Below are 27,091 nucleotides of genomic sequence, written 5' to 3' on the forward strand. Positions count from 1 at the left end.
GTTTTGGGTTTGTTATTATAGGTCTTTTCCTTCTCTTGTGTTTCCTTCCCAGAGAAGTTCCTTTAGCATTTGTTGTAAAGCTGCTTTGTTGGTGCTGAATTCTCTTAGCTTTTGCTTGTCTGTAAAGGTTTTAATTTCTCTCTCGAATCTGAATGACATCCTTACTGGGTAGAGTAATGTTGTTTGTAGGTTTTTACCTTTCATCACTTTAAATATGTCCTGCCACTCCCTTCTGGCTTGCAGAGTTTCTGCTGAAAGGTCAGCTGTTAACCTTATGGTGATTCCCTTGTATGTTTTATGTTGCTCTTCCCTTGCTGCTTTCAGTATTTTTTCTTTGTATTTAATTTTTGATAGTTTGATTAATATGTGTCTTGGCGTGTTTCTCCTTGGATTTATTCTATATAGGACTCTCTGTACTTCTGGAGTTGATCGACTATTTTCTTTCCCATATTAGGGACGTTTTCGACTATAATCTCTTCAAATACTTTCTCATACCCTTTTTTTTCTCTTCTTCTTCTAGAACCCCTATAATTCGAATGTTGGTGCATTTAGTGTTGTCCCAGAGGTCTCTGAGACTGTCCTCAATCTTTTCATTCTTTTTCTTTATTCTGCTCCGCAGTAGTTATTTCCACGATTTTATCCTCCAGGTCACTTATCTGTTCTGCCTCAGTTATTCTGCTATTGATTCCTTCTAGACAATTTTTAATTTCATTTATTGTGTTATTCATCATTGTTCGTTTGCTCTTTAGTTCTTCTTGGTCCTTGTTAAACGTTTCTTTTATTTTCTCCATTCTTTTCCAAGATTTTGGATCATGTTTACTATCATTACTCTGACTTCTTTTTCAGGTAGACTGCCTATTTCCTCTTCATTTGTTTGTTCTAGTGGGTTTTTACTTTGCTCCTTTATCTGCTGCGTTTTTCTGTTTATTCATTTTGCGTAACTTACTGTGTTTGGGGTCTCCTTTTCTCAGGCTTCAGGTTCATATTTCCCGTTGTTTTTGGTGTCTGCCCCCAGTGGCTAAGCTTGGTTCAGTGGGTTGTGTAGGCTTCCTGGTGGAGGGGACTGGTGCCTGTGTTCTGGTGGATGAGGCTGGATCTTGTCTTTCTGGTGGGCAGGACTGCATCTGGTGGTGTGTTTTGCGGTGTCTGTGAACTTAGTATGATTTTAGACAGCCTCTCTGCTAATGGATGGGGTTGTGTTCCTGTCTAGCTAGTTGTTTAGTATGGGATGTCCAGCACTGGAGCTTGCTGGTCATTGAGTGGAGCTGGGTCTTAGCAGTGAGACAGAGATCTCTTGGAGAGCTCTCACCAATTGATGTTACGTGGAGCCAGGAGGTCTCTGGTGGTCCAGTGTCCTGAGCTCGGCTCTCCCACCTCCGAGGCTCAGGCCTGACACCCGGCCAGAGCCCCAAGACCCTGTCAGCCACATGGCTCAGATTTCTAAGGGTTTTCCTTTCCTCATACAGAAGTTTCCAACTTCTTTCAGCCATATACACGGCCCCTTGAGTCACTGCTTTTTCACTGCCTCTGAAGGTGGTGGGTAAGTTCACTCCAATCTTCCATGCATAGCTTGTATGTTAAGAACTTTCAGACTTTGAGCATGTGTTTTCCCCCTTGCCTGGGTTCTGAAACTGCCTGTAGTTGGGTTGCATTGGATATAGAGCCCAGACTCAAGTAGAATTTTTATGCTGGGCTTTAGTCTACCCTCTGCTACACAGGGAGTTAAATGAATTTTGATTTGTAAATTAATTAAGGAAAGACAGGAATGAAATGTTTGTGGGGAGTTAGTCGAGGGAGGTCAGTAGGCTAATAATCTTTTTCCTCTAGGACCCCGGTATCTAATTGCATTACAGGCACTGCTCCAAGTCTTTCTTTTTCTTTTTTGAGTCCGCAAACCACTGTCCAATTAGTACATGTTTCCATAGCAGCTCCTTCCAGGAAACGGCTGATACGGCTTCTCAGAGGAAGCCGAGCCGCACAAGGCCACATCTGTCTAACTAGTGTAGTTTGGTGTCTGTAGTTGCTGTGTTCCACTGTAATTTTATATACATAGTACACCCTTTAGAGGAGCACTGGCACCTTGTAGACTTTCAGTGACTACTGCTTAAATCTGGATTAATATGAACCCCCTCCTTAATATTGCCTCAGATTAAGGGATTTGCTTGATACGAGTAGGTTATCAACAAAGAGAGATATGTCCCACCAGCAAGTAAGACCTATGGATCTCCCCAGCCCTGAATCAGGATGATAGCAGAAAGGAGGTGTCAAATTCACAAAGAATGAGTAGAGTTTCTTGGCATCATGTCTCTAATAGTCCCTTTCTGGCCTGAACTTGAGGTGATGGGGAGGCATAGGTGGAGTTAGTCACATGGAATGCCCCAGAAAGAGCTTCCGCTGATTTAAAGAGCTTGTCAGTGGCTCAGAGCTGGTGCCTATCTCATCTGTAATTGAACAGCTGTCCCTTCACTCTGTGGCCTCATTTGTTTTAGCCCCTGATCACCTTGGAGGGAAGCATATCATTCAAGTTTACTTCTGAAGGGATGAACACCATCACAGTGCAAGTCTCAGCTGGGAATGCCATCCTGCAGGACACGAAGACCATCGCAGTGTACGGTGAGTGGTCTGTCTGCTGATCCATCACTGCCCTCATCCATCCCTCAGATGAGGTGCTTTGGTACCTTGGTGCCGGAAGCCATCCTCGCTATGAATCTTCCCAGGGAACAGAGGGTAGTGGTTGAGAAAGAGCTGAGTCAAGGCTCATCTCCTCCTCTGGGGAAGATACGGTTCACCAGCAACATAGTGGTCACAAAACCGCAAGAGGGTTTATTGCTTTTTTTTTCAAACTGGCTTTGGTGCCCATAGAACGACTGTACGCCCACCTCCCTTAGGTAGAGAAGAGTGAGTTTCATTATGTGTAAGGCTGATTCATTCCATTTGGTATTTTGGTGGTATTCAAAGAGCTAAAACCTATTATAAAAAAAAGAGGTTAATATTGAGGCTTTTATTTTTAAAGTTCAACTTCAAGAGTCTTGATCATTAAGAAGAACCTGCCAATGTCTAAATGCTCTGAAAAGCTCTTCTGCAAATATGTATCCTTTATAAAACACTCTGCTAGTCTAAAAGTGAAGAAAGGGTCATAACAAGCACATGTGCATCATTGTAGACTAGATATTAGTTTGAACAAACAGCTGTACAGAACAATGTGGTAACCAATTGGGGAAATTGAATGTGGTCAAGGTGTTACATGGAGTGAAAATTTACTGAAATGGAAAAGGTGGAAACCTTGGTGGAAAACAGTTTATACAAATTGATCTCATTTTGCTAATTTTTTTTCTGCATAGAAAGATAGTCAGATGGATCTGCACTAGGTGCTTTAGTAGATGGTAAAAATATGAACTTTTGTTGTTAATATGAAAGCGGTACTAATGCATCCCGGAAAATTAAAATTTAAAAAGCAGGAATTTCAAAGGAGATAGATGGGGAAATAAATGCTGTGCAGAGAGAGGGCAAGAGAGAGGCTCAGGGGAGGGAGGGAGGGAAGGTGAGACAGAGGTTGAGAGGGATGGAGAGACAGAGACAGAGACACACACTAGCTCGTGGTCCAAACAATATCAATTGTTCCAGTTCCAGAGTTAATTGATTCTGATGCAGGTTCTGTTTTTCGTTTCTCATCTTGCTAACTTGACCTTCAAATTCAGAAAGTAATTTGTAAGCAACTTTGAATGTGTCTGAGGACACTCTTCCTCTTGCATGGCTGCCTGTTAGATTACGTAATGTTTCCTCCCTCTCCCCTTCCTGAAGAGACTTGATAAGCCCCAACAGTAAGTGAAAGTAAACCAGGGCTGTGGTTTTCCTACAAGGTCCCATCAGTGAGGCGACCTCTTAGCCAGGTGGCCCTAATGGAGGAGAGCTTTTGTTTCTCTTTCCTCTCCATCTCCTTTCTACGCTCTGGAAATGCATTTAATTCTCATAACAATCGTAGTGCAGGGTAGCCAATATTATTACTCTCATTTTTTTCAGAGAGGTAAATAACTTGCCCCAGCTAGTAAGTGGTGGAGCTGAGCTTCCAGCCCACCCCTTCTAGACCCAGGGCCCATGCTCCGAAATTACCCTACACGTTTGGCTCTCATGTCTTTTCCATCGGATGCTCTCTTTCGTCTCTCCCTCCTGGATTTCACCAGTGTCACTAATGGACACTGACCCATTAGTCCAACAGCTATCTCCTCATTCGAACCACAGACAGAACTTTAAATCTAGAAGGTCTTTGGACTTACCTAGTCCAATCCATTATTTCACAGTTAGGAAATTGTGGCCCCAAAATGGGAAACTACTGGCTTAAAGTCATTCTGCTATTCAGTAACAGATCTAATGATAATAATAATGATGATGATGGTAGTGGTAGAAATTAATGTTGATGGATCCTTTATCAGCATCTGTTCTAAGCATTTGATATATATGATCTGTTTTATTGAATCCTCTGAACAGACTTATGAGAAATATGCTATGATTACCCCTGTTATACAAGTGACAAAATATGGGGATAAATATAATCTGAATAATCTGGTAAGTATAACTCTGAATCTAGTTTCATGGAAACCTTCTATCCCTTGCTGTGCTTAGTTCTTCCTCTTCCTAAAATCCTTCTAAAGGCATCATCGAGAGTGGGTCATTCTCCATCATATGGGTTCTCTTCATTAAAAAGCATTTCTTAACTAAAAGTTTGAGCAGGGAGAGTGGTCTCTCCCTCCTCTAACCAAATTCCTGAGCCATCCAACATCCTTAATTCATCTTCAGTCAGGTGGGTTGTCCAGAGTTTCATATATATAACTAGAAAATTCTAAGGACAGGCATGACCTATTAAAGGAAAATTGCATCACAGGGTGTTAAACAGGCAAGATTGAATTCAACAGAAACAAATGGCAGGAATAGTTTTAAACTCTGGGATAAGCTAAAGGACTCTGCGGGGAGGGGATTATCAGTGTGGTTAAGCCACAGGTGTTTGCTAATTGGTGCTTAGGGAACTTAGGCTCCTACCCTCCCAGAGGCAGGGGTGCTATCTTTCCTTTCTTTATATATATATATATATATATATATATATGTATATATCTATCTTTATTGGAATATAATTACTTTACAATGTTGTGTTAGTTTCTGTAGTACAACAAAGTGAATCAGCTATATGTATACATAGATCCCCATATCCTCTCCCTCTTATGTGTCCCTCCCCCCCTCCCTATCCCACCCCTCTAGGTGGTCACAAAGCATCGAGCTGATCTCCCTGTGCTATGCAGCAGCTTCCCACTGGCCATCCATTTTGTATTTGGTAGTGTATATAGATGTCAATGCTACTCTCTCACTTCGTCCCAGCTTCCCCTTCCCACCCTGTGTCCTCAAGTCCATTCTCTACATCTGCATCTTTATTCCTGCCCTGTAGGAATAAAGGTTCATTAGTACCGTATTTATAGATTCCACATATGTGAGGTAGCATCTGGTATTTGTTTTTCTCTTTCTGACTCTTCACTCGGTATGACAGACTCTAGGTCCATCCACCTCATTACAAATAACTGAATTTCATTCCTTTTTATGGCTGAGTAATATTCCACATCTTCTTTGTTGGTTCATCTGTCGATGGACATTTAGGTTTCTTCCACGTCCCGGCGATTGTAAATAGTGCTGCAATGAACATTGTGGTACATGTATCTTTTTTTTTTTTTTGCGGTACGCGGGCCTGTCACTGTTGTGGCCTCTCCCGTTGCGGAGCACAGGCTCCGGACGCGCACGCTCAGCCTCCATGGCTCACAGGCCCAGCCGCTCCACAGCATGTGGGATCTTCCTGGACCGGGCACGAACCCATGTCCCCTGCATCGGCAGACGGACTCTCAACCACTGCGCCACCAGGGAAGCCCCTATCTTTTAGAGTTATAGTTTTCTCAGGGTATATACCCAGTAGTGGGATTGCTGGCTTGTATGGTAGTTCTATTTTTAGGTTTTTAAGGAACCGCCTTACTGTTCTCCATAGTGGCTGTATTAATTTACATTCCCACCAACAGTGCAGGAGGGCTCCCTTTTCTCCATACCCTCTGCAGCATTTATTGTTTGTAGATTTTTTGATGGTGGTCAGTCTGACCAGTGTGAGGTGATACCTCATTGTGGTTTTGATTTGCATTTCTCTAATGATTAGTGATGTTGAGCATCTTTTCATGTGTTTGTTGGCCATCTGTATGTCATTTCAGAGAGGGCTTCCAGGTCCTTGAGAAAGGCATTCCTGGATTGCAGAAGATTTACATCTCAAAGGTGCAGAGGAAGAATTTACAATTGCAAGTTTCTAAAGTAGATGCCCTAAGAAAAGGGAGGTCAGAGCCTGAATTCCCGAAGAAACCTGTCTGAAGTTTAATTAAGCTGAGGGGAAAGTTAAGACCATTATGGTCAGACTGAAGGAGGTATCATATTTGGGAAGTCGACAGAGGAAAGATTGTCTGCCCAAAGCCACACAAGAGACTGGAGACAAGAAAATTTAGTTTGCATGGTTTTCCTTAATTTGCTTCAGGGCTCAGGTTTGCCTTTCAATACAAAAAATAAAATGTAAATGTACAGACTTCGTCTCTCAGCAGCTGCAAAAAATACATATATTACTGGTGTTTACCCTTTTCAGTCCTCCCATACGCATCCCCTATTTGTTGAATAAACTTAGGCATAACATTTCTCTGCACTGCTGTTTAGCATGCTAAGGAATTACAAAGGGAGCTGCACCATTTTTCTCATTTGTGTCTTTTTATTAAGATAAATATCTTCTTTTGAGGTGAAGTCTCCACAGTTTGGTTAAGAGGCTTGGGGAAAGTGAAAATGACATACACATACATCTTCAAAGTGAAAAGTTAGGACTCAGTGGGTGATTCCTTGGGCTGCCATTTACCGTACTACTAATTAGTACGCGTTTCATTCTTCTCCATCAGAACTGAAATGGGGATATTCACCTAGGTGGCCAGTGACTCATAAAATAGTCAAACTTTGAAAAATACATGTTTGGAGTAAGCTGACTGCCATAAGTACAGGCCTGATCATGTAAGAGTCTTCAGTGCCTGCGCCTAATAAATCTTTAGCAGTGTTAGGAAACACACGAGTGGGTTTTTGTGTTTCCTGAACGTGTCATCGGCATTGCCGATGTTGCTAAACCCCTCGTGAAACACCATAACATGCCTAAAACAAGAAAGAAATGTTTGTTGAATAATAAAATGCATAAATTACAGAGAGCCTCCACTGATATTTATGCATTTATTTATTCAACAAACTTATTAATTAAATGACTCCTAGTCATTGAAGATCTAACATGAACTGGGCACTGTCCCAAAGGGCCAGGAACACAGTGCCCTCGTCCTCATTGAACTAATATTCTTTTGTGGGAGACAGACAGTAAAAAAACCAAATTATTTACTTATTTATATTTTTATTGGAGTATAGTTGATTTACAGTGTTGTGTTAGTTTCAGGTGTACAGCAAAGTGAATCAATTTTATATATATATCTATATCTCCACTCTTTTTTAGATTCTTTTCCCATATCGGTCATTACAGAATATTGAGTAGAGTTCCCTGTGCCAGACAGTAGGTCCTTATTAATTATCTGTTGTATATATAGTAGTTTGTGTAGGTCAATCCCAATCTCCCAATTTGTCCCTCCCCCACTTACCCCCCAAAACAAGATAATTTTAAAGGCAAGAAGAATAAAGAAGACAAATAGGGTCATATGGTGAAAGGTGTTAGAGCTGGTGAAAGGGAGGATACCTGAGATTGCTGGTGGAGGGGTTTCTCCCAGGAGAGACTGAAGGCTGAAAAGGAGTCGAGAAGGCTGTCATCTGGGACTTGGAGGTGCGCTAACATGGGAAGGAACACGGCGTATTGAGGAACACAGGGAAGGACGGGGTCGTGGAGTGCAGGGCAGCCTAAGGGACATAAGACAGGAGGGAAGGTTGGCAGTGGATTGTGTGAGACTATGAAGGCCATGATATGAATCGGAATCTTATTCAAAATGCAATGTGGAGCCTCCAGCAGATTTCAGGGGAGCGATGTGATCTGAGTATACCCTGTGCTAAGACCCCCCAGGGCTGTGCTCTGAAACTCATCATCATGCTAGGGCCAAGGCCATACCAGCCAGCCAGTGACTGAGTGCGGCAGGAATACTAGGGCGAACCCACTCCTGGGACGTGGGGCTCCTCTGGCTGACCTTGGCTCGTGGACTTCCCATCAGCCTCGCTGAACCTTCCTCCCGCTCTTGCACTAAGTGTTATGTATGCATCACGGTCTGGCGGTGCTTCAAGCTCCTCTGACTTCCTCCCCATATTCTCTTACAGACAAGAGAATTCTTTTATTTCTGCACAAAATCCTTGCTTTTATAATTCCATCTACTTCCTGGATGCCCAAGGTTAACTCAGGGGCTACTGTGCCAACTAACAAAAACCCTTGAATTAAAGACCTGAAAATTCCTTTAAATGAAACTTCCATACAAACAGAATTTAGCAGTAGAATGACTACAATGATGACTATAATTATATAATCATATAATAATTATTATGATGTAATGATAATGAAGGTATGTGCCCAACACAGTTGTACCAGAAGAAAGAAAATCAAAATATGGTGGGGGAGATTATTCAGTCAGTAAATGCTTGAACTAGAGCTTGAATGTTGTGTGCATAGAAGGTGAGAAGGATGGGGCATTCTAGGCAAGGGGCAGCGTGTGCAAAAAGGCCCAGAGACATAAACCTGCGATGCTGTCAGGGCACTTCAGGTGTGCACAATTAGTGTCCAGGAGTGCAGGGGCTAGAACTGGGAACAAATGCACAAGGCTGTGGAGCTAAGCATGGGCCACAGACCAGGGCTCTGGTCTGGAAGAGGAGCTGAGAGGTAAGAGGGATGGGATATTGAACTTGCCTTGTAGTAAGGTCTCTCTGTTGAGTATGAAGGAAAAGGACCCTCCATTAGGGCTTTGCATAAAATATGAAGTACAACAGACTTCTTGAGAGACCTATCTGACTTATAGTAATCCCCCTACTGTTGTATTTCCAGAGGAATTCCGATCTCTTCGCCTGTCCTTTTCTCCAAACCTGGACGACTACAACCCGGACATCCCTGAGTGGAGGAGAGACATCAGCCGAGTCATCAAAAAGTCCCTGGTGGAGGTGAGTGCAAACAACACCTCTGGCCCAGACCCTTTCCCTCTCTGTCTTTACCGAGCTTCATGGAGAGGGGACCCTTGCTCAAATAAATGGCAGGAAAGAGCCGGAGGCCAGGGGAAGTGGGTATCATCTGTCTGATACCTGCAAAGCTGAGCCCCATGTGTGCAGACACGTCACAGGTGCTATGGGGGGAAATTAAATTGAGTAATCAGGGGGTCCTTACCCCTTGTGAAACGCTTGTTCTGCTTAGAGACGACGACCCTGGAAATATGTGACAGTCACGTGGCAGAGTTCATGATTAGCCATTGGCACATGTAAAAACAGCTCCCGTGCACCGTGCTGGCACAGCACGGATACAGCTGGTAATAGCAGCCTGGGTTCCAGCTTCACGAATGTCCAGCACAACAGCACAGTGAACCCTCAGCACAGGAGGGTAGTCATCTTACTATGTCCCAGTTCTTTTAATGGCATTTCTCTCCCACGACAGCCCCAAGAGGAAAGTATTATTGGGAGTTCCCTGGTGGTCTAATGGTTAGGATTCAGCTCTTTCACTTACATGGCCCAGGTTCGTTTCCTGGTTGGGGAACTGAGATCCTGCAAGCCATGTAGCATGGCCAAAAAAAAAAAAAAGTGGGGGGGACCTAAAAGATGCTTAAAAAAAGAGAAAGTATTATTGTCTTCATTTGCAGATTAGGCAGTTGAGGTTCAGAGAAGTTAAATAACTTGTCTAAAGCCTCACAGCTAATAAGTGTCAGAGCTACAAAACTGAAGTGAAGGATCTGAATCCCGTGTCTGGGTTTTCACATGTGAAGCGTAGCCTCATCCGGTTCCTGGGAGAGTAACAAGGTGGTGTGGTTCATCCCTCTCTGAGCAAAGGTCACCTACAATTTGACCAGACACCCTCCTAGGCACATTGCCCCCTGCATACTCCACTTCCACGAACAGTCAGAGGAATGGGATATCTGCTCGCGGAGCTGCTTCGATTTATTGCACAAACCCAGAAAATCAGAGATGACTTTTCCCTAAAGTCTATTCTTAGCATGAAAGAAAAGTCAATTTAGGATTAGTTATACATTCTTTCCTGCACCCAACACATGGTGTCTCCTGACCCAAAGGGATAAGGAGAGACAAAGGCATTCAGGTAACCCCTGCTCAGAAAACAGATCTTGCATCCAGCCTTTTGGCAAAGAGCTGGCCTTCTCCGTATTCATACCATTATCTTTGTTGATATTTAGCACTTACAATATTCCAGAAACTCTCCTCAGTGTTTTGCATTTTTAAACACATTTAATCACAAAACCCCTAGCTTATGATGTAGATAGAATAATTATTCCCACTTTACAAGTGAGAAAACTGAATTTAGAGGCAGATAACTTGCCCGATGCTGTATAGTTTAAAATCAGGCTCTGGAGTCAGACCATCAAGGTTTGAATCTTGATTACCGCTCCACTCTGCTGCTATCCTTTGTCTTGTTACTTAGAGAGACAGGAATAAGTGGAATAGTGGGGTGGAGAAGAGTTGTCTTCTGTGCCTCTGGGTAAATGCCATCTCACCTTTATCTTTCTTAATGACTCAGCATCCATGACGTTATTGGTGGCTAAACATTATGGCCACCAGGGGCTGCAGCTACCAGACCACAGGCCCAACTGGAACAGGCCCTTTTTCCTTTGGAGCTGTTTGTCCCTGGTGTGACAACTCGTTTCTCTCCTCTGCTGGCCGAGAGAGATGACTTACACCCTTCAGTGAACCCACAGCTCACCTCCTTCAGTCTACGGCATTCTAGAGATCCGTGTCCCTGTAGGTCTCCGAGGCAGCTATCCAACACCCCCAGGTGGTTTATCAACCAGGCATTAGCTCAGCAGTGATGTTTTCCAGGCTGATTTCTCTTCCCAGTAATTGTCTAGGGATCAGATGCCCTGGGCCTCCACCTTTCCACCAGCTGTCCAGTAGGCTAGAAATGACTGCTCATTAATATTTCTAGGCCACTGCATAGCATAATCAGCTAAATGGAGAACAGACAGGTTGGCTCAACATCCCTCAGGATAAGGGGTGATGGGGTGGAGGGAGCTTTAAAGGCTCCTTTGTTACCCACTCCTAAGAGGCAGCTGAGCCAGCCCTGGTTCCCAGCGCCCCACCCTATCTTTGAGATCAGTAATTACACTTGGCCACTTCTTTAAGTTCTGAAGTACCCTATTGCCAAGTGTCCCCTAATAAGCTCTATAAGAGGTACAGCCGGCAGTCAACTTATTTATAGTTTTCTTCCTATTCATTCTGTAACAGAATTTGATATAAAATCGACTGCATTTTCCTCATCGGTTGGGATTTTTCTTTTGACATTTTGCAATGGAATCTTTAATTGAATGTCATTCAGTAAACAGTTTTGTTGATAACGAGGATGGTTTAGACATAAGCTTTGAGTTTAAAATCTAGGATGGGGCTTCCCTGGTGGCGCAGTGGTTGAGAGTCCGCCTGCCGATGCAGGAGACACGGGTTCGTGCCCCGGTCCGGGAAGATCCCACATGCCGCGGAGTGGCTGGACCCGTGAGCCATGGCCACTGAGCCTGTGCTCCACAACGGGAGAGGCCACAACAGTGAGAGGCCCGCGTAACACACACACACAAAAAAAAAAAAAAAAAAAAAATCTAGGACGGCCGTAAAACAGTATGGTATCAGCCGGGATAGGAGCTGCTTTGTGATAAGTGTCAGGAGAAGGAAGGCAGGAGAGCGCTGGTTCAGGACAGAGGCATTATGGTCCGACCAAGGTTTCAAACTAAGTGTCACCACTCACTACCTAGATGACCCTGAGCCAGTGTTGAACTTTCCTCCATCTACTGTCTGTCCTGTAGCAGAAATAGGAATGCCCCTCCCAGATCCCCATTCAGGGAAAGACTGTTATCTTAGCTGCTGGGAGTGCTGTGGGCAGAGGCTTCAGCGGCCTTCCCCATGTCATGTCCCTTTTGGAGTGGCTCATGTCCAATGATGCGGTTGTATAAAGGCCTGGCCACTCAGCTCAACCTCAGACAAATCTGAAGGGCCATTCTCACTCCTTACAGGATCTTCTGAGGCTGTTGTTGGCCTTTTTCACAGCTCAGCTTCTCCCTCTGTCCATTCCTGCTTCCTGGCCTTCACTCCCATAGATGTTGATTCCAAGAATGTCCCCTAATAAACACCCTACGCACTAAACTCAGAGCCAGCTTCCTGAAGACTCCCAACCCGTGATCTGTCTTCACCTGTACAGAGAGGCATAATAACACTTGCTCCAAAGAGTCGCTGTGGGGTGTCGCATTACATTATATTAAGAAGTTGCTTAGCACAATGCCAGACACATGGTAAGGACCCAATAAATGGAATTTCCTGCTACTTTGAAAAAAATATAAATGTAGATTTCAGAAACCAACAATCATCTAATTGGGAAATCATGAAAAATACTCTGAAATAAGTGAACTTTACGAGGGCTCATGAAGGAGAAGTAATGTTCTAGCAGCAAATGTATAGAAAAGACATTCTGGGGGAGATGGCATGCACAAAAACATTTGCAAGAAAAGGCTGGAATACTGAGAAATTGTACGTGAGTCTATTTGGCTAAGCGTAAGATGACATTATGAGTTGTGGGTAATTAGTGTAGGAAGGAAAGGTGGGACCATATTGCAGGCTTTGAATAGATATTTAACCCAGTTGGCAGTGGAAATTTGTGCATGAATTTGGACATGGAAACACAATCTGCTTTGGACTGTAGGAAGATAAATCTGGAAGTAGTAGCCTGTCTCCTGGAGATGCGAAGGCTGTTGTAAAACTTGAAGGGAGAAAGTGTAAAGGCTGAATTATATTAACGGGGGGGCATTTAAACAGGAAGGAACCAGTAGGATCGTTCGTGTGGAGGGTGACTTGTCAAGGTCTCATAGACTGATTAGATAGGACATGGAAAGGAGAGTGTGGTGCTGGACACGAGATAAGGCTCCCAGCTAGGGTATCTGGGAAAGGAGTGGCTCCGGTCATCCACCTGCAGAATGAAGATTTCCGGGGTGAATATGAGAAGTTCTCATAAAACAACCAAATGACGTTCTGACTTGGCCCCTGGAGAGAGAAGCCGGGATTTTAGCCGTGGATTCTAGAACCATCTAGAGAGTGGGCTCAGGAAAGAGGAAGTTCTTGAGTGAGTGATATCTATGATTTTAATAGAAGATTCCGTGCAGCAGAGTGAAGGGCTGAGAGTGCTTCCTGGAACGGGATGGTCATCAGGGCCTGACGCTGTGGAGAACTCAGCAGACGCCTGGGGGCTGTGGTCTGGGGTTAGGTTAGGTGATGGAGGTATGCCTGGTCAGTCTGGAGAATAACTAATGCTTTGCGGAAGAAGGAAGCTAGGTTAGAAAGTGTTAAGGCATGAGGGGCAGAAGATAAAGCTCAGTAAGTGACGGCCTTCTCACTGGCAAGGTCCACTTACTTATACAAGACAGGTACTGCTATTATTCCCACTTTTTAACTTGAGGAGATGCAAAGTGTTTCAGGTCTCACGGGGATGGAGCTAGGACCAGACCTCAGAGTCTGACTTGTACCCAGTGGTGTCTCTCACATCCCTCCCCAACTGGTGCACCCGGGACCCTACTTTCCCACCCTACCTCCACACCTTTGTGTCTTCTTCCCCCCCCCAACTCTCTGCTGAACACTTGGTCCCTTCTCATCAGCTTTCCTGCAGGACTCACATGCGCCTCTGTGTCTCTCCCTCAGGCCACCGCGGTTCCGGGCCAGCACATCTTGGTGGCGGTGCTCCCTGGCTTACCCACCGCTGCCGAGCTCTTTGTCTTGCCCTATCAGGATCCCACAGGAGAAAACAAAAGGTCAGCCGAGGACCTGGAGCAGGTGAGTCCTCAGGTGACATTTCAGCTTCTCCCAGCAGTCTGAGCCACAACCCTGCTAGTGTCTGACCACGACAGCAGTTCTGGGGAATCTCCACGTGGGAGCAAGGGTGCCAGCTGTTTGTGGAGTCTTCCACTTTCCTGTCCTCTGCTGAGGAACATAATCTGGTGATTTAACTACAGCTTCACCAAAAAATATGTGCAAGAGTGTGTATTGTCATCAGTGGCTAAATCACTCAGAGTCTATCCCACGCTGTGGGATACTCTACAGTGTCTACGATGAATGAGATAAATCTTTGTGTACTGATGTGACAAACTGGCCAAGATATTAGGTGGGGGGAAAAAGCAAGAGGCTACACAAGACATAGAAGTCAAATCCATTTATATCTTACCTCACACACTTACATCATAGGAGTACCATCAGAATCAAATGATGTATCTTTTTAAAAAGGTACAACTTTCATACAAATCATGAATCCCCACCATACTAAGATGACCTGATTTGACCTTATAATAAATGAGTGATATTGGCTCCAAGCACCTCTCCTGGCTACGTGGGGTCTACTCTCTCCTCATCTCCACCACCTCTGAAGTATTAGGGTGTCTGTGTGTGTGTGTGTGTTTGTGTGTGTGTGTGTGTCTGTTTCTCTCTCTTCTGCTCCCTTAGGTCTTTTTTCCTCCCTTCCTTCCTTTTAACTTCAAAAGATTATCCAATGTCTATAGTGAAGATTATTACTATGATGATGTTATTGTTGTTCTTATTCTTCACCCATTCAGTTAAAATGATCAGTCTTGGTCTGGTTCTCCTGTTAAAAACTACATGATTTTGGTTTCTCAATTCTTTCTGGCAGATAGATTAAAAATAGGATTCCTGGGGCTTCCCTGGTGGTACAGTGGTTAAGAGTCCACCTGCCTATGCAGGGGACACGGGTTCGTGCCCCGGTCCGGGAAAATCCCACATGCCGTGGAGCGGCTGGATCCGTGAGCCATGGCCGCCGAGCCTGCGCGTCCGGAGCCTGTGCTCCGCAACGGGAGAGGCCACAACAGTGCGAGGCCTGCGTACCGCCACAAAAAAAAAAAAAAAAAAAAATAGGATTCCTCTCAGACACTAAGTAAATATTGGCTTTCTCCCTTCCAGTACTTGGAGCTTTTCAATTTACTTAGAATAAATCTATAATCTAGTCCCATGATCTCTAGTCTCCAAGATGGTTTGAGAACCTCCTATAATAGCCTTATTAACAACCCCAAATTATAGGCTGGCCTACCTGTGGGCACACCCGCCTTTTAACTGCCGCTTTTTCACTTGGCAAAAGACTCACCTCTTTATTGTTTTCCATGTGCAAGTAATTGAATAACTGGGCTGTCAAGGAAAGCCCCACTGAACCCCATCTCCTAGTGAACTGTAGTTAGGGGTCGGGCAGCAGGGAACCCATCAGACCTACATCTGACTTTGCTCAGCCCTAGCTCTAGACTTCCCACTGTATTTGACAAATTATTCTCTGCACCTGCAATTCAGTGGGAGGAAGAATGGATTATTTCTTATCACCACACTGCTCATGAGACCTAGAGGGGAGGTAGATCGCTATCCAAGGCATGTACGTAGGGATGCTTATAATTATTCCTCCCCTGGAAATCTTACGGATTGTGCATGAAATCCAGAATATAGTCTTCTCGATATGGAAGAGTCCAGTTTTAAAGCAGCTAATTTCCCAGTTACCACATCATCTGTGCATCCCTATTTCTCATACTTTTCATTTTTTCTCTAAAATACATTTTCTAGATGTTTCCTTGAGAGGAAATGTGGGAAGAAGAGGGGTGTGTTCTCTGAAACTTGGTTTACTTGTGTATCTTGCTTTGACTGTCTATTTTCCCTAGAGTTCTTCTTTCTCTTTATTCGGTCTTGTCTGAGTGGCTCCTCCAGGAACACTCTCGGAGACCTGAGTAATTGTCCCTGAGGCAGCCTGGTATCAGGTATTGATGAGCCATTTAATTGGAGATCTAAAGGCAGCTGGCTTGGCTTGTGTGAAAGCTGTGGGACTTAACATTTGGTACACATGTAGGGAGTGCAGACATTTTATTAGAAAGACCACAGGTTTGGAGAAACATAAACCAGGTTTCTAGCTTCAGCTCTTGTATTCATTGTGTATATCCTATAGAGGACAAATATTCAGAAAAGTTAAGTAATTCAGCCCAAATCACATAATCTATAATACCCATCTCAGAAGGTGTTTGAGAGGTCATTAAAGAAATGATACAGCAAAGCCCTTGACCTATAGTAGATACTCAGTAAGTGGTAAATAGATGTTGGTTACATTTATGGACATTTTGTGATAGGAGGAGAGTATATGAGAAATGCAAAAAAAAAAAAAAAAGAAAGAAAAGTAAGAGTATTAAAGACTAGTATTGTCCAGGACATGTATTGGAAGAAAGAGGATGGTGACAATAAGGAGAAAAAGATTAATGAATGAAATTGCACAAGAGAACAAGGACAACAGGAAACAGAAAGAACATGCATGAATGAGTAAACTCGAGGGAGGATGACTCATCTAAGTTATCATGCCGATGGATGGCATTAAGGGAAAACAGAGTACCAAGTGAGAGATTGTAACTCTGGTTAAGGGAATTGCCAGTGTAGCAGCCTTACCCAGAACTCAAACTAAATACAGTGACCAAACAAATGCCAAACCAAGTACATAAGAAATCAGTGTCTTGTGGAGAGTATCACTACCCCGATTAATAAGTGCAGTTATGAAATCAACATACAAATTAAGCCTTGTGTCGAGAACCAACAAAATAGGGGCTGCCCACAGGAATCCTACAGGTTTTGTCCTAAGAGGGGTCCTTTAATCTTTCTCTCTGACTCAGTCACTCTAAAATGAAGAACTTCAGGCCCCAACAGGGAGCTGTAAATTGCCTGAGGAGACACAACTCTTCAAGGAAAATGAGTTTCTGGTTCTGTTTCTGCAACTAACTCTCAAGCCTAGCAGTCCCCTTGCTCTGCCACGCTGCAGATGTGTCTTTGGGTACCACTTGACTTCTGCGGGCCCCCCAAGATACCAAGCCTATTGTACCCGGAAATGAACAAGAGATGTTTTGCTTTGGGTTTTTGCAGGGTTTTTTTCCTGATGCAGTGAACATATATTCTATTCAAACAAATTTAAGGGGAAAAGGCGAAGTCATGAGCTTCTTTAGTTGGGAAGTCCAAGGATACAGTTCAGGCGTGGATGAACTCAGAGAGGAAGCGTCACCAGATTACTCCCCTGTCTTCCTCTCTCCCTCTTTCTCCATCTCTTTTCGTTGCTACCACATGGGAAGTCTGCCTGAGAATGAAGCCAACACATAGGAAGACAAGAATGGCCACAGGAAGCCCCAGTCTTTTATTTAGTCATCTTATCAGTCCCATTCAAAAGACATTGCCTCTCCCCTGAGTGCACCCCAAGAGCCCAGGGTGATAATTCTCACTGACTCAACTTGGCTGAAGTGAGCATGTCTTAACTAGCCTGGTAATCAGAAGACTAGAGCTCCATTAGTGACAACTCAATGTTTTATACCCTCCCTGGATCAGGAGTTTAGGGAGCCCTTCCTAAACCAAATGGGCAAAGAATAAATAAGGATATGGTTCCTTAAAGAAAAATGTGGGGGAAGGAGAAGGAACGGGAGGCAGGCAAAAGCAACGGACTTCCTCTGTCATAAATTACATAGAAATTTCAACTGAATGCAAAATAAAACCAAACAACAGAAAGGACCCCACTCCTTTAAAGGCTGCACTCTGAATCCCAGATGGAACTTGGGAAGAGCTGACTTTATCCCCCCTGTTAATACTCTGGCCCCTTTCTTGTAAAGATACTGCACGGAACTCCCAGCAGGGGAATGAGTGGCACCCTGACCAGATGGACCCTGAAGACTGTGAGGGCAGGGCCCCAGCAAAGGGCTCTGGGCTCTCCTCCCTCAGCTTCCTCTAATAATGTTCCCAGGCGAGGAGAGATGCTGGCTTAGTTGGAGCCAGCTTGTCTGTGAAATAAATTGAAAATTCCTCACAGTGAGAAGTACTTGACCTTGTTATCCGCATAACATTGGGCTGGGTTAATCAAGTGACCTGTCTGGGAGGGTTCCATCACTCTTTACTTCACATCTCCAGAGAGTGAGAAAAGTCTCACTTGCCCTTAGCTGGCCTCATCAGGGATAGGGCTACCCTGAAGCCAGCTGCTCAGGTGTGGAGCAAACCATACCCCCTCCACCACTGTACTCCCAGGCATCTCTCTGAGTCCTCAGATTTGTATCTGCCTCTCCTGGAAGGAGGAAGGACCATCATGCTCTGGGTGTGATGCTGTGCTGAGGAGATAGGGAGCCTACGTGGTGTTGTCTTGCTGAATCCTTAAAGGGCGTGAGCGCATTTAAAAGGAACAAAAAGACTAAGGACAAAATGTCAACCACCAACAAGGAATTTCCTCTTCGGTTGTTTGTGTTACCATGTACATTTGACAGATGCAGAATCCAAAAGACAGGGAAAGGAAAGGTGCCTCTGGAAATGGAGCAGTCTATTGGCAACATTTTTAGAAATTAAAGATTCATTATGAAATGTAATAAATCATCTCAGACTATTTTCTTTATACTCAGTCTGCCCTGTTCAGATTTTTTAAAGCGAGGAATTGAAGAAATATTTTGGAGTTCACAAGGTCACTAAAACAGGAAACTGTAATTGAAAGAGTAGGTAAGAGTTGAGCCAAAGGGATATGGCAAAAGGACAAAAAGAGAAGCTTAGAGCTGGTGTTGGAGAGTCCAAGGGAAAGGAGTGAATATGGACGAATTATTTCTTCATTATGTCATCCAGGAAAAACTTCTTAGGCACTTTAATCAAACTGATTCTGTCGTGCTAACAAAACAGAGAATTTTTAAATAGAATTCATGTTTGGCTCCATTGCTTACTCCAAGTTTTATTCCAGAAGTCATGCTATATGAATTGAGAAAGATCTTTCTCTGTTGATTCCAAAAGTAATATCATTCAACTACTCTTTGAGGGGGCCTTCATAACTTAACATGATCAGGATTGACTGACTGGGTCAGTTGCAAGGTCATCCCAAGCAAGTCTCCCTCTAAACATGGCACCAGAATGCTACTTATGTTCAGTAGGGTTTGCATCCCTCCTCCCAGCTTCAGAGATAAGCATTCGTTGTTTGGCCCAATGTAGCTTTGCCATGGATAAATCTGGCAAAGCCCATTTTGAATCTGTAGTTTCACTTTGTACCACTTCTTTGGGTTTCCTGTTTCATAAATTACCAACTGCTGTGTTGTCCTTAAACTTCTCTTTCTTTGTGTTTCAATGTTTGACACTCCATTCTAATGATCTGAGAGTCTGTTTTCCTCTACTGGTCTCATTAAACATTGTTTAGATGTTGAATGTGTTCTTTGCATGGTAACCATCCCTTCTGTTGACTAAACATCTCTAGCTCACCACTTGTGGGTACCAGTAGGGTTGTACCCATTAGTCTCTTCTGTAGACAGAACCATGTGACTAATTCTGGCCAATGAGGTGGGAGCAGAAGTGACAAGTGTCACTTCCAAGCTGAAGTATTCAAATGCCAGTTACAGAACCTTAAGAATGCTTTTTCCCTCCTACGGTGTTGTGTACAGTTGAGGGGGCTGATCTACCAGCCTTTGTCTCTGTGTGACTATAATGAGCCCAGCATCATTGCCTACCTGCAGTGGATATGGAGTGTAAGCAAGAAATATACTTCCTTTGTTTCAAGTCCCCAAAATTTTAGCATTGTTACCTCAGCCTGACCTAACCTATTCTGATTACCACACTTAAACATCATACTTCGTGAAGAAGATGAGGAAGAGAATTGGTATTTTCCCTCTACCAGGTCCCTTCCACTACACCCTTTTGATGGTGTCTTTCCAAGTATTTTTATTGAGTTCCCACTGTCTTTTTAAGTGGTAGTTTAAACGAAGAGTGGGTTGCATTTGAATCATAGGCATATTCCACCAAATAGGCAGATACTAAGAATAATATGTTGTTTCTTTGGTCATGATTAAAGAACAGAAAATGGAGAGCAGCAGAAGAGGGATGCTAGTACAAAGGATAAGTGAAATTTGCTAAGACTACACACTTTGGACAGAAAAAGAAAAATGAATAGATTCAACTTGCTTTAGGAGGACCGATCTCCCAGCAATTACACATTATTTCACTTGAGTCTTTATCATGCAAACTTGCGTGCTTTCCATTTAGGCTGTCACCACACTGTTCTATAGTCGCAGTTTATTCTGCCCCTTTCATAGCCAAAGACTCTCCTAAACATTATAAATTGTATTAACTGGTGAACAGAGTGTGGCATTCCTGAGGCTGAGGTTAGGAATTGCCTGTAGCTCATATTGGTCAACTGACACGGGACTGGTGTTTTAAGTTGTGCGCTTCACAGTTGGATGAGAGATAGAAGCATAATTAATGAAATGCTGCAATTTTTTATCTCCTAAATCTGCTCAGCTGGACCTCCTTCCAAATATCTTTTGCGTCTTTGTCAGCTGGCTCAAGGAAAATGTTTTTCATGGAAATGTCCTAAGATTAGGAATCGAGCAAAACTGAATTCTCATCTCAATTCTTCAAATATTAACTGGGTAAACTTAGCAATGTCCTCTAAGCTCCATGTTCCTTTCAATGGAGATAGCAACACTAACACCTGAGATGTGTTGTGTTAGAAAAAAATAGTAAGAAATATGCAACTTTGCCCATACAAAGTGTTCAATGCATAGATAATATATGTACAAACGTATATAACAACTCATGAACTGATGAAAACAATACAGAATAAACATTTCTGCAGATGGGGTGGAAAACATTTAAAGTAATGTCAAAATCTGTCAACAGTTTCATACTCATTTGAGTAGAGAAATATATGGTTCTAACTGAGATTATTCTTGTAAGCAGTGTAAATTTTATTTAGTTTTGTTTCTGTGCATAAGTTCTTTCCCACAAAGTATTGAAGAAACATCCTCAGGGAGAAGAAAAATATCACTTCAGCTGGTTGAAAGAAAGAAGCCTTTCTCATGCAAATACATAGTCCCCTTCTGTCTACGTGATGGACTCTGCAAACCAGGATAGTTCCTTAATTACTTCTGCTAAGTTTTTCCTATTTGAGTTAAAATATTTTTTTCTCCAAATATAAGTATGTATGTATGTGCACACATGTATGCGTATGTATATAAACATATGAATTTCATGCATACTTAATTATATATATTTCACACATATATACACACATTTCTGTGTGTATATGTTTATTTCATAGCCAAAACCTTTCTGATAACCTCTACTAAAAAATCCACTGTCAGGCTTCCCTGGTGGCGCAGTGGTTGAGAGTCCGCCTGCCGATGCAGGGGACGCGGGTTCGTGTCCCGGTCCGGGAAGATCCCACATGCTGCGGAGCGGCTGGGCCCGTGAGCCATGGCCGCTGGGCCTGCGTGTCCGGAGCCTGTGCTCCACAACGGGAGAGGCCACAACAGTGAGAGACCCGCGTACCGCAAAAAAAAAAAAAAAAAAAAATCCACTGTCAGATTCTTAGAAAGGCCTTGCCAATTGAATGATAAGAATAAGATAGAATAGGAACTTGTACATTGTTAATACTTTACAGGACACAAAGGAAAACCATTCTACACAGTCCGTGTTAGAAATCCACTCTTCCTGTAAACCTGGAACATTTTGGAAGCTTCTCAGTACCCAGGAGAAAGAGTAGCTTATAGAGAGAGAATAAAGTTGTTTTCAAAATAAGTTTATCACAACCTTGTTCTTCTGCGTGGTTCGCCAAGTGGAAACATTTGAGAGGCTGAACTTGAACTGGATCCCGGGTGCTCATCCACGGGTCACTGACAGACATCCCAAGTTCCTGTTAAGCAAAGAAGTTCATCTGCAGGGCAGTTCGGTTCCATTACTGGACAGGGGCCTCTGCAGGAGACTCTGTGCTTGAAAACAAAGCCATCAGGCCCTGCTTAATTGATTAAAGGACCAAAGCTGTCATTTTGGCAACTCAGTAGACTAAGTGAAACTTAATAAATATAAAAGGAAAAATAATTTAAGAATTTAACTAGATGTTCAGAAAGCATCTAACCAGACTTAAATTGCATATGAATAAAATACTACACTGTGATTAGAACGTTAAAAATGAGGCAAGGAGACCAGATAATAGGAGTGTGGTTTTGTCTGATAGCTTTCCACAAATGACTCTAAAGGGTGAATGAAACAGAGCAAATTGAGCTGGTTTTCTACTTTAAACACGTGAACAGCATTTTACCTTGTCTAGAAAACCTTACCTTATGCTGTTACTACCCAAAACAAGGTCCTTTGTCCCTTGTTGGGGTTATTTCATGGCCCAGAATTCCATCCGTCTACCCAGTACACATGTGTCAGCCTAAGGAGTGGTTTTAGGTTCACAAGCACGAAACAGGAGTCAGCCAATGCATTAAGTTGTGACTTACACTTTGTTGCAAATGTATAATTTACTATTTTAGCAGAACAATATTTATCATCTATAAATATCCATGAAATAGCCATTCTGGGAAAGCCACATGGTATGTTTTGTGGGAGAGAAGGGAAGCAAAGAAAGGAATAAGGTAGAGGCCACTATCAAGGAGGAAATAAAGGGATATGAATCTCACCAGAATTTGTAAATTGTATATATTTACTTCTTTTAAATCCTTGTGTATAACAAATGCCCTCTCAGAAAACCAGGGGTGATTTCTCCAAGCTGGTAACAGGATAATTTTATAAGAGTAGAAATATCTGATTTACAAATAGTTTGTCCTATTTTGTAACAATTCGGATGTAAAGTCAAGTCATGCTTAGAAAATAATTCTGTCAGCAAATTGTGGACTAAAAACTCAAAATCATATAAACTCATATCATTCACATATCATATTGGGATGCCTTGGCCAGTGCAGTGAATATTGCTCAGCACGCTTATATATAGTTGGTGTGACAGTTTGGGTAGCACTCACTCTGACACTTCTTCTTTCAGATATCAGAGCTGCTGATTCACAAGCTCAACCTGAACTCCGTGCACTTTGAGCTGAAGCCTGGAGTCCAAGTCCTTGTCCACGCGGCTCACTTAACAGCAGGTCAGTGTTCCTGTCCCTGGGTTCTGGCTAGTGGCTCTAGCAGAGGGGATCCCAATTTGTTGTTTCAGCAAAACAAGTCTAAATGGTGCCACTGCTAATCAGAAATAGGGCATCAGTCTTTGGAGGTTCCCTTGCCGGGCATTTTTGCCTTAATGGGGACCCAAAAGGCAACAGAATAAGGGGATTTTCCCACTTAGTCCCTGGCAAAAACCATCAGTGAATCACTAAAAGACCCCTCAAATGATAGCATACTTCATCTTACAGAAATCTTGAAAATAAAGTTAACCTTACAAATAACTTTTTTCTGGTCTTTCTGCAAAACTTTATTTTTAAATCATTCATGTTACAAAGAATTTTCTTGCTTTCAGTCTTGGGATAAAATCATACAATAGAAATAGCTGGGACTTAGGAGCTGTCCAGGGTCATAGCCAGAAGCTGAACCCCACGTTGGTCAGGATCTTACAAATGAATTAATATCATTGAACTTCTGTCTCTTCACCTGTAAAAGATGATGGGGAAAACCTTCTTCCTAAAGCTATATAGAAGTGTCAGTAATAATTCAGGTTATCCCAAGTATATAGAAATAGATGTTATTGTTTTATATTAATAATAAATTAACACTATTTATTGAGTACTTATTTTTGCAGAGTACTGTATTGACGCTGCATAAAGGCCAGTAGGAGATGGTCTTTGCCCTCAAAAAACATATCATCTGGTTGTAGTGTTTCAAAGTTTGGTGGTAGCAGTGGTGGCAGTACTGTGGGGTGGAGGAAGTGGGCAATGCTGGGATCTCTGAACAAGTAAAATGCATAAATGCCTTTATAGAGAGACAATAGAACGTTTCTAAGCTCTTGGACTTTGCAGTTGTGTAGCCAGACTATTGGTTTCAGTCTTGCTCCATCACTTGCTTACTATATGGACTTTGAGAGGAGACTTAACTAACTTCTCTGTCGCATCTATGACAATGGGATTGCGTGAGGATTGAGTTAATTTAGGTAATGCACTTAGAGAAGTGCCTGGTGCATAGTAAGGTATTATTTTTCTTTTTATTCCTAACAATCAGAGTTTTATAAGAAATTTAAAGCAGGGATAAATTGTACCCAGTCAAAATGACCCAGGGAAGCTTCATGGAGGAGGTAATCTTTGGGAAGGACCTTGAAAGATGGAAAGGACTGAACTCAGGAGATTATTGCAAGTACTGAAGCACCAAGGAAGGAACACGAAAGCCTTGAGGGCTTTGGGATGCTGAATAAGTGGGAACAAAGATCAGGTGTTTCCAAGTCCATTCTCTGGTTTCCTGGAGGTGTGCCTAGGTCTAGAGGATGGCCAAACAGGTTGGCCATTGGCCTCTTTTCTGCTTGGATTCCATCTTTTTTCTTTATTAGGGTTTCATAAAATGTTTTTTCTTAAAAAAAAAATAAGCACTGCTTAAAAAAAAACAGATATTTGAAAGTCAGTGTCCGGAGCATAGGATACGGAGGTGGGAGGGTGGAAATATGCCAGGCTGAGCCGTTTGTACTTCCTTTGGTGGGCTCTGGGAAGCCGTGGAGACCTAGGAGCAGAGGTGTGATGGATTCAGTGTCACTTGAGAAAGGTGACTCTTAAGAGAAAGGATTGAGTAGGGCCGATTAGCTATTCTGCAGCTTGTCCTCCTAATTCATCTGTCGAACAGACATTTACCGAGTTCCTGGCTACTCTGAGCCAAGAAGTGTTCTCAGCATGGGATAAAGTCTCTGCCTTCATGAAGCTTCCATCATTGGGGAAAGCCAGGGAGGAAGTGCGTTAACAAATGCCACCTTCCGAATGATGAAAAGGTCCTGAAGAAAATAAGAAAGTGTAAGAGAAAAGCAAACTATGAAGCATCTAGCATCCCTTAAGCCTGAGACCTGAACGAAGGCTGCCAACTTATCTCAGAGCATTTGATGATCAAGACTGGCTCTTTCCTACCAAGAAGGTTGGCCTTTGGTCTTCGGTGAATGGTGGTGACACGTGGCAGTTACACATTAGCTGGTTGAACTGGAAAACAAAGTCCAGAAACATCCCTTGTAGTCATGCTGATGGCCAAGCCACTGACAGATGTTGTCAAATGAGCAGAAAGTAACTACTTGAAATTGGTTGAAATAAGTTTACTGATTATTTCATCGAACTACACGGTCCAGCCTGTTAGTTGGCATCCTGAACTTCATCATCTTCTCCTACGACAGCTAAAGTGACTTGTTCCCTTTGAATTTAGAGGTTAAAAACAGCTATGCCTGATACTCCATACTGAACTCTGGGTTTGAAGGGATGTGGCCAACTAGTTCATCCCTTTACAGTATACTCTGCTTCTAAAGGAATGCTATCTTCAGGCAGCATATTTTGCTGTAGTGTAGCCTGATTTATTAGAAAACACTCCCCAGGGACTTTGTTAGAAAGGGGAGCATCATAGACCAAGATAGCCAGAGAACTAACCCCACTCTCAAATTCTGGAGGCAACTTGCATTTCATACCTTTTCTTCCCCATACCTCTCTCTCTTCCAACAGTTATTTAATATGCCTGTTTTTTATTTAACTGATTGTCACATCACACGCCAAAGGTGGTTCAGATTAGCTTCCTGAATTTGAATCTTATTTTAAGTGGTACTTAAGGATGCCTTCCTGTGATGACATCTGGTTTAGAGCTGGGATCCAGCTGAAAAATAAGGATAAAAAAAGTGGCTAATTAGCTGAAACTGATTTGGCCAGAGGCTTGGTCAGGGAAACTTATATAGCAAAGGCATCCATGAATCCCTAGTTCCATGTGGGAAAGAAAGGCCATTCCTGATAACCACAAAAAATTAACCCCACCAGTGTAAGTTCCAGGTGGCAAGGACAAATGCAAGTTTGGGAAGATCTGGAAAATTTATCCAATTAATGTTCATACTTCATTTCACAGCTGGGAATTTGGGGAGCAGTACGCAGATCCCTGGGAGGAAGGGCTGGCAAAAGGGAGTGTGTTACTGGGAACACACTGAGATTTGAAGGAGAGACCTCTGCAGCATAGATAGATACTATGCAAAGTTACCAAGGGAACAAAACAAAACTGCAGTTTGAGGCAAAAGCCCAGACTTAGACTGGGCCAATTTGGAGAGAGTGAGAAAATTCTTTGGCTCCCAACCATTCGGGCTGTCCCTGATTCTTCCCTGTTAGATCTGATAGTATCTCTCCTACATCTTTTGGCAGTGTAATTCGAAACCTGATCACCTGGCATTATTGAGCTTCCTAGGATGCCTGGCTAGGTGACTGGAGTAAATGTAGACTTATATGTGGATAATCAACTCCAGTTGGAAGAGTAAAGGAAGAGAATGCCAAGGGCTGACACAATAACTGAGCCTTGGAAACTTTCTCTGTATTGATTTTAGCCATATTTGTCATAATAGTGTTAGGACTGGCAGAATCTAAGGGTACAAAGTCACTGTCAGCCAGACTTTCATATGCAAGAGGCAAGGCTTGTGTTAAGGCTGGCACTCTTCAATGACTGTGATGAGGAGTAAAATATAGGAGGGATCAGTTTCCCATTGGCGATTGTTCCTAGGTTATAGCTCTAACTGCCCAATTTTTTTTTTTTTAACTATTAGGACAGGGTGGTAGACTATGAGGGAATTCTCCTTTCACTCATAGAAAACTTGGCACATTGGGTAGGGGATCAGTTGGATTGAGACAATTGCTGCAGTTTCTTTGATTAAGTTGAAATTAACACATTCATATTGGGATGGCTAGAAGAGAAGGAGAAAGATACCTGGGGGAAAAAAGACACAGTGAGGAAGAGAATTTGATGCAGAACTTCCACCTCAGCTTCCTTTCCCTTCCTCTCAACCCCCCTGGCAGAAAATAAAAATAAACTACAATTTAAAAAAGGAAAAAAGGACCACTGCTTGCAACATTTCATGTCTCATAAGCAGGATTGCTAATACCTTTCCAGGGACCATTCCAGCACACTG

The 27,091-nt window shown here is 42.9% G+C and overlaps 1 protein-coding gene across 5 annotated transcripts in view; it reads left to right on the plus strand.

Annotated features, from left to right (window-relative positions):
* Positions 1-27,091, plus strand: part of SORCS1 (sortilin related VPS10 domain containing receptor 1) — a 660,265-nt gene that overhangs the window by 616,309 nt on the left and 16,865 nt on the right. For all 5 annotated transcript variants that reach the window (XM_067709470.1, XM_067709467.1, XM_067709469.1 and 2 more), the window contains 4 exons: positions 2,490-2,613; positions 9,062-9,174; positions 13,897-14,028; positions 23,033-23,132. In XM_067709470.1, coding sequence (XP_067565571.1) covers positions 2,490-2,613; positions 9,062-9,174; positions 13,897-14,028; positions 23,033-23,132 — 469 coding nt within the window. The remainder of the gene's footprint in view (positions 1-2,489; positions 2,614-9,061; positions 9,175-13,896; positions 14,029-23,032; positions 23,133-27,091) is intronic.

This window comes from Pseudorca crassidens, chromosome 16 (assembly GCF_039906515.1).
Source record: "Pseudorca crassidens isolate mPseCra1 chromosome 16, mPseCra1.hap1, whole genome shotgun sequence".
In the NCBI taxonomy this organism is placed as follows: domain Eukaryota; kingdom Metazoa; phylum Chordata; class Mammalia; order Artiodactyla; family Delphinidae; genus Pseudorca; species Pseudorca crassidens.